The sequence below is a fragment of the Cicer arietinum genome, chromosome 4 (assembly GCF_000331145.2).
Source record: "Cicer arietinum cultivar CDC Frontier isolate Library 1 chromosome 4, Cicar.CDCFrontier_v2.0, whole genome shotgun sequence".
In the NCBI taxonomy this organism is placed as follows: Eukaryota; Viridiplantae; Streptophyta; class Magnoliopsida; order Fabales; family Fabaceae; genus Cicer; species Cicer arietinum.
Window position 1 is genome coordinate 33,425,312 of NC_021163.2, and position 8,299 is coordinate 33,433,610.

Genomic DNA, 8,299 nt, shown 5'->3' on the forward strand with positions numbered 1-8,299 from the left:
AGAGCAAAAAACATCATCAGAACATCAGATTCTCCCCCTTAATAATGCAACAACATCAGATGCTCCCCCTTAATAATGCAACAACAAGCATATTATCAAGTTATCAAGTTATAATTTTTCTCCCCCTTTGTCAATTAAGGCAAAAAGGCAGAAAACAATTCCTCCCCCTATGTTAAAGAACATAAGCATAGGAAATGAAAGCATATAACTTGTATATCAGATCAGAACAAAACAAATATGCAACAGATGTAGTATGGCAGTATTTATATGATAACAATTAATACATTTGCTCATACATATATATTAATCAAACAGATATGCAACAGATGTAGTATGGCAATATGTATATGATAACAATTAATAAATTTGCTCATACATATATATTATTAATAAAACATAAAACAGCAAAGCAGCAAAACAAACAAAAGAAGACATCACAAATAAGGAATGACCATCTAATCTCCTAAAGTGGGTTGGTTCTCACTATCATCTAGGGGAGAGGTAGAGACCGCTGTATTACCCTCAGCAGGTGTCTCCTCACCGTGAGTCGCAGACCGATCTAGAGGATCTGGCTGTGGTTCCTCAGTTGCTTGTCGACCAATATGCGCTATGTCTTCAAAAGATAGCTTGAGACCTAGGTGCGCTTGAATTGCAGCAACATCCTGAACAACTGATTTCAGGGATGTTTGGATAGATGTCAAAGTAGTTTCCATCCTTGCATTAGATTCTAGTATTTTGGCGTTGTGTTCCATCTGAGCTGCCATAAATTCCATCAGTTTTGCAACAAATGCAGGAGTCTCAGCTGCTGATTCAGAGGCTTGTGGAGGAGTTGGTTCAACATTTGGCATTGGTCTAATCCAAATATTATCTACTTTCTTCAATTTCATCTGATTCACAATTGCTTCGCCAAAGATGAGTGTTGTCTTTGCAGATTCTTCATTCAAAAACGATACCTTGAAGTGTTTGAGAACCTTTGTAACCAACTGCGGATAAGGCAACATGAGCTTACTGTGTGAAGCTTCTAACATGTGCCTTAGCACAATCCATGTCCAACTCATCTTAAGCTCCTTGGACAATCCCCATAACAGTATAATATCAAGCTTTTGAACAACCGCGTGATTTCCTGATCGAGGTACAAGCATTCTTGTTAATGTATACATGAGCATGCGTTGCTGTAACTTCATCTGACCAATTGGCAATGAGATGGTTTCCACAAAGCCATCAATCATAATATCTTTCACTGTCGTGTGCCTGTCTAGTGATGCTTCCCAACCTTCGTCAGCTGCATCCGCATCAGAACTGCCGTCTATTGATGTTCCGTGAAATGGCAATCCTGTCAACTCAGCAAAATCTTCAAAAGACATTGATAACTTTTTACCTTTAACCTGAGTTTTGAACCCGTCATCAGTGAGCTTGAAGTTTGCGTAAAATTCCCGTATCAGTTTCGGATAGCTGTCCAAAGTAGATGAAAGAAAACCTTCAAGACCATGAAATCTCAGATGATCTTGGAATGTGAAACCTTCTGTATCAAAGAAACCAAAGTCTAGGGTTCTGCCTTCATGAATTTTCCGTTTAAGAAACTCTGCTGGAATGATAACTTCCACATCCTTCTCTTTAGGTGCTGGAGTTTTCTTAACTAGGGGTGAAGTAACCGGTTTCTTTTTCTTCTGAGCAATTTCTTTCATAGCATCAGCCAACAACTTCTCACTTGGTGGTTCCTTCCTTTTCTTGATCTTTTCTGGAATAGGAGCAGGAGCCTTGCCCTTGTCCTTTGCAAGAATTTTGTGTGTAGGAATCGGAATTCTTTTAGACACAGTAGGTGGCGGTGAGGGAGTTTCACTGGTTGAAGATGATGAAGGTGAAGGAGTATGGGCTTGTGTTTGTTTCACGCGGGCCATGGTTGCAAATAGAGGAGATGAGTGAAGATAGAGTTCAGAATCAGTTGCAGATATCAGTTGCAGTAGAGTGAAAAACTGAAAAATCTGGAAAATCTGAGAAATCTGAGATGAAGAAATCGATTTTGTCCTTTACCTTTTTATACTTTTACCCTTGTCAATCGATTTCCAAATCGATTGGGTTACCGTTACGCCGAATCCTTAATCGATTGTGTAATTATGATGTCCAACGGCTAGTAAAAAAAGTTCGCAACGGTCATTTTCCAAATCGATTCCCAAATCGATTTTCCGTTTTACTTAATCGATGTCCGAATCGATTGTCCCAAATGTCAAATACTGAACGCTGAATCAATCGATTTCCAAATCGATGCTCGGGATTTTTACAAAATATTTTCCAAAAAATCTGAAGTCTGGGCTAAACCAATCGATTCCCCAATCGATGCTTTAAACAAACAAGGAACAAACTCGAAATCGATTAATCAATCGATTTAAACAAAAAAACTTCTGATTAACTGCAATTGACTCTTTTCCTCGATCATCAATACAACTTGGTTGACCAATCTTTCTTCATTTAATCTTCATTTAATGTTAAAGACAAGATTCTCATACTTGTCTCATTTCACGTGTCTTGAGCATCCACTTTCAAATATCAATCTTGCTTGGTGGATGTCAAGTACACCTGCAAAAATATAATTAATTTTTGGATCTAGGTACCCAATTCAGATTGGGTCCTGGGGGGTCAGTCTTAAACACAGATTCTTTTGCTATCCAAACTTGCTTCCATCCTCTATTGGCTAATTTTTTAAATTTGCAATTTGACACAAAATGTCCCTTTCTACAATGATTGGCTAATTTTTTAAATATGCAATTAGACACAAAATGTCCCTTTCTGCAACAGAAATGACACTTGCCATCAAAGGATGAATGTTTATTTGGTTTAGCAAAGGTGTCATACATACTCTTTGCAATAGCAGTTTTTTGACCATGTTTGATATTTCTGGTTTGCATATACCCAATACCAGATATGTTTTTATTTTTTCTTTTGACATGCATATTTGGTGTATATCCTAAACCAGATTTTTCATGAACATGTCTTTGATTGCTAAGTATGACATTTAGCTTATCTTTACTATTTGCAAAATTTAATAAATCAGATTTTAATGATGCAACAGTATTTTCAAGTTCAATGCACTTTGCAGATTTTTCTTGTGAATCCTTTTTCAGTTGTTCACATAAATTCTCAAATTCTTTATGCTCAACATTCATTTGTTCAAGCATTTTCTTTGTGCTTAACAACTGTTTTATGGAGTTCACATAATCATCATGCAATTCATTGAAAGCTTCTTGAAGCTCATCATATGTTGGATTAAATTGCGAACTAACCTCACTGTCAGATTCTGAATTAGTGTGAGCCATGAGACATAAATTCACTTTTTCTTCATCCGAAGAGGCAGAGGACTCATCGTTATCGTTGTCACTCCATGCAATATATGCTCTTTTGGCTTTGTGAGCTCTATTCTTGTTCTGCAGTTTGTAGCATTCCGACTTTATGTGACCAATCTTACCACATTCATAGCATGTAACTGTCTTGATGTCACTAGTCTTAGAGCTGGATGGTTTTCTGAATTTGTTATCTTTCTTCTTCAGAAACTTCTTAAATTTCTTGACAAGTGATTCGATTTCAGTCTCTTCATTTTCACTGCTGGATCCATCTGAGTAACTATCGGATTCAGGTTTAGATTGCTTGGTTTGTACTTTCAAGCATAATCCTTTCTTTTTCCTGCTTTCCATTTCGGATTCATCCAGTCGTTGTAATTCCATTTCATGTTCCCTCAATTTACCAAATAATGTTGCTGTCGTTATCTTTGCTAGATCCTTAGACTCAGCTATTGCGGTAATCTTGGGCTGCCATTCTCTGGTTAAACATCTCATGATCTTTCCAATCTGCTGTTCATTATCCACATCTTTTCCTAGTGCATGCAGGTTGTTGACTATGTGTGTGAATCTGGTTTGCAAATCGCTGATTGACTCTTCTTTCTTCATGCTAAATAATTCATATTCGTGCATGAGCGTATTCACACGAGCTCTCTTAACATCAGTAGTACCTTCGTGAGTTTCTTGGAGGATGTCCCACATCTCTTTTGCTGACTTGCAATTGGACACTCTAAAGAACTCTTCTGCACATAGGGCGGACGTGATGATGTTCTTAGCCTTCGCATTGAAACCAACCTTCTTCTTGTCATCATCTGACCAGTCGGCTCTAGGCTTGATAATCATTGAGTTGTCAGTTCCTGCAATCTTGGGAATGTACGGACCGTTTTCAACAGCATCAAGGATATCTATGCCACTTGCTTCCAGAAATATGAGCATTCGTTGCTTCCAGTACATGTAGGCTGTACCGTTGAAAGCTGGTGGTCGAGCTAACGAAGCGCCTTCTCCCAGAACGTCAGTTGAGGCCATCTTCTTATAAGTTTTACCTCTCAAGAAGTTAGCTCTGATACCAATTGTTGGTATCTTGACCTCGAAATAACAGAAAATATATCAGTTTTCGTTACCAAATTAATCAGTATCAAGTGCACAGCGGAATTTAAATTTTGAGGCATGCAAAGTTAGCAATATAGAAAATTAAAGAGAGAGAGTTAGAGAAGAAAACACAGAGATTTATCCTGGTTCGGTTGTTCCACAACAACCTACGTCCAGTCCTGAAAATCCAATCGGATTTCAGATTTTCTTCTCCTTCAATAGAAAGAATCAATTACAAAGATTTTCCAGTTTCCTCCCTGAAACCTATCAATCTCTAATTATATCTTTCCTATTGAATACCCTCTGATCCTTGAAGACACTCAGCAGCCTATCACAGAATCAAAGTGCGACTCTTTCTTGTTGAATCCTCTCAACCAAGAAAGTAGCCACCAGTTTCGAGCTGGCTTTTCTTGCGTTCTATTTCGTTCAAAGAATTATTACAGAAAGAATAAAAGATTGTAAAACAAAAGGGTCTTCAATCTTTATGAATGTTGCTCTTCACAAATCTGGATATTCATGGATTGTTCTTGAGCACATTATCATTTCTCTTAGATTGTCAACAAACTGTATTGAGATCTGTAATCACAATTATGAAGTTGTTAGTTTGTTGTTATGAACAGCTAAGAGCGTTGTGAGAAATTATGAAAGTCCTCGCAATAACAGAAAATATATCAGTTTTCGTTACAAAATTAATCAGCATCAAGTGCACAGCGGAATTTAAATTTTGAGGCATGCAAAGTTAGCAATATAGAAAATTAAAGAGAGAGAGTTAGAGAAGAAGACACAGAGATTTATCCTGGTTCGGTTGTCCACAACAACCTACGTCCAGTCCTGAAAATCCAATCGGATTTCAGATTTTCTTCTCCTTCAATAGAAAGAATCAATTACAGATTGTCCAGTTTCCTCCCCGAAACCTATCTATCTTAATGATCTCTTTCCTATTGAATCAATTACAGATTTGCCCCTTTTACAGCGTTTGCTAAACACAAGCGCTGTTGTAAATATATTTTAAAAATAACGGAGCCTTTTACAGTGCTTTTTTGACAAGCGCTGTAAAAAGAGCATTGTTGTAGGGTCATATGACGTTTGCGCATAATGTTATAAGGCTTTTACAACGCTTTTCAAAAAAGCGCTGTAACATGAAGCGCTTTCGCGTATTATTTTACAGCGCTTTTTACACAAGCGTTGTAAAATACATGCGCTTTAAAATAATTGAACCACCTATTACAACGCTTTTTTGAAAAGCCCTGTAAAATGCATGCACTTTCATTGAATTTAACTACATATTACAGCGGTTTTAGTACAAGCGCTGTAAAATACATCTTTCAAATAATTATATATGTTGGGAACCCTCATATCCTCTACGTACTGTGCGGCCATCTACGTTGTCTCGGGTATTTTTAATTTTTTTTTTATCAAATTAAAAATTCATACCACATGATCTGTTCTGTTTTGAAATTGTTATATATATATATATTAAATGTCTTCTACTAGTCAAAAACTTTATATAGGTGGTATAATATGGATAGGAAATGGATTTCAGCCAATCGATTGTCAAAAGAGTATGAAATTGGAGTGAAGGAGTTTGTTGAGTTTGCAGTGAAGAATGCAAAAGATCCAAATAGAGTAGTTTGTCCTTGTTTAAAATGTTGTTTTGGAAAACGTGTTAGAGAAGATGAATTAGAAGGACATCTAGTATGTAATGGAATTGATCAAAGCTACACATGTTGGATAAGACATGGTGAGAAAAAAAAAGGAAACATTAATTTTGAGAATAGTTCGACATATGCTTCAACTGACTTCGATACAGATACATACGAGCCGGACCGAGTTGATGAGATCGCAAAAGCAGTTGAAGAAGATCTTCGAGATTGTCCTAAAATGTTTGAAAGTTTGTTGAGTGATGCAGAGAAAGAATTATATAATGGTTGTACTAAATTCACAAGACTGTCAGCGATATTAAAGTTGTACAACTTAAAAGCGAGTAATGGATGGTCTGATAAAAGCTTTACAGAATTATTAACACTCATAAAAGATATGTTGCCAGATGATAATGAACTTCCCAGTCGAACCTACGAGGCTAAACGGATTTTGTGTTCTATTGGAATGAGTTACGAAAGGATTCATGCGTGTCCTAACGATTGCATTTTATTTCGAAACGAATATGAACTACTTAAGGCGTGTCCAAAATGCAATGTCTCTCGATATAAGAAGAAAGAATCTACTCCAGCAAAAGTCGTGTGGTATTTTCCTATAATACCAAGATTTAGGCGCATGTATCGCAGTGAAGAAGATTCAAAACACTTGACATGGCATGCAGATGAAAGAATTAGAGATGGAATGTTTCGACACCCTGCAGATTCCCCACAATGGGCAAAAATTGATCACGAGTATCCTGAATTCGGGATAGAGTCAAGAAATCTAAGACTTGCACTTTCTACTGATGGAATGAATCCACATGGTCTTCAAAGCATCTCACATAGCACGTGGCCTGTGATTTTGGTAATATATAACCTACCTCCATGGTTATGTATGAAGCGTAAGTTTATGATGTTGTCTCTGTTAATTTCTGGACCCAAACAACCGGGGAATGATATCGACGTATACTTGACTCCTCTAATCGAAGATTTAAAAAGTATGTGGGAGACAAGTGTGGAAGTTTATGATGGGTATAGGAAAAAGTGTTTCAATTTGAGGGCTATGTTGTTCGGCACAATTAATGATTTTCCAGCATATGGTAATTTATCAGGATATAGCATTAAAGGTCAGTGTGCATGTCCTATATGTGAAGAGAGTACAAATTGGATGCGGTTGAAACATTGTAAGAAGAATGTGTTTCTTGGACATCGTAGATTTTTACCTTATAGTCATCAGTATCGTGGGTGGAGAAATGCATTCAATGGAAAATCAGAGGAAGGTAAAGCTCCTTTAGCACCGACTGGATATCAAATACTTGAAAAAGTACAAGGTTTGACCAATAAATTTGGCAAACCTTTTGCGGGAGAGCTGGTGAAAACTGGGTGGAAGAAAAAGTCAATTTTCTTTGAATTGCCATATTGGAAGTCATTGTATGTAAGACATTTCCTCGATGTGATGCATATTGAAAAAAATGTATTTGAAAGTGTTATTGGTACGTTACTCAATGTTCCAGGAAAGTCTAAAGATGGCGTCAATGCAAGATTGGACTTGGTCGATATGGGAATAAGAAATGAACTGGCTCCAGTAAAGAAAGGAAATCGCACATATCTACCTCCAGCCGCTCATACTCTATCTAGAAAGGAAAAAATTGTTTTATGTAAATTTCTACACGAAGTTAAAGTTCCAGAAGGATACTCTTCGAACATTAAAAATTTGGTTTGTATGAAAGACCTCAAGTTAAAAGGTTTGAAGACCCATGATTGTCATATTATAATGGAGCATTTGCTACCAATAGGTATACGTTCCATTTTACCTGAAAAAGTTCGACTAGCCTTAACTAGATTATGTTTCTTCTTCAGGGAAATTTGTAGTAAAGTGATCGACCCTCAGAAATTACCGACATTGCAGAGGGAAATTGTTGTTACTTTGTGTGAGCTTGAAATGTATTTCCCACCATCGTTTTTTGATATAATGGTTCACCTTACTGTTCATCTGGTTAAGGAGACACAACTTTGTGGGCCAGCTTATATGAGATGGATGTATCCGATAGAACGATATATGAAAATATTAAAAGGGTACGTAAACAGCCAAAAAAAGGCAGCAAACCTCAAAAATTGGAGGTTAATAGAGTTGCCAAATCACAAAGGCCGGAGGGTAATAAAGCTGCCAAACTTGCAGCAACCAAAAATCTAGATCGGGGAAAATCGGTCGCTGCTGCTGCTGCTCCTAATAAAAGTCAGCCA

The 8,299-nt window shown here is 37.0% G+C and overlaps 1 protein-coding gene across 1 annotated transcript in view; it reads right to left on the reverse strand.

Moving 5' to 3' along the window:
* The window catches only part of LOC140920040 (uncharacterized), an 11,451-nt gene extending 9,553 nt beyond the window's left edge, over positions 1 to 1,898 (reverse strand). Inside the window, 5 exon segments of the mRNA XM_073367350.1 lie at positions 635 to 887; positions 972 to 1,123; positions 1,190 to 1,333; positions 1,379 to 1,667; positions 1,890 to 1,898. Of these exon segments, the coding sequence (XP_073223451.1) occupies positions 635 to 887; positions 972 to 1,123; positions 1,190 to 1,333; positions 1,379 to 1,667; positions 1,890 to 1,898 (847 nt within the window).
* Between the last annotated feature and the right edge of the window lie 6,401 nt (positions 1,899 to 8,299).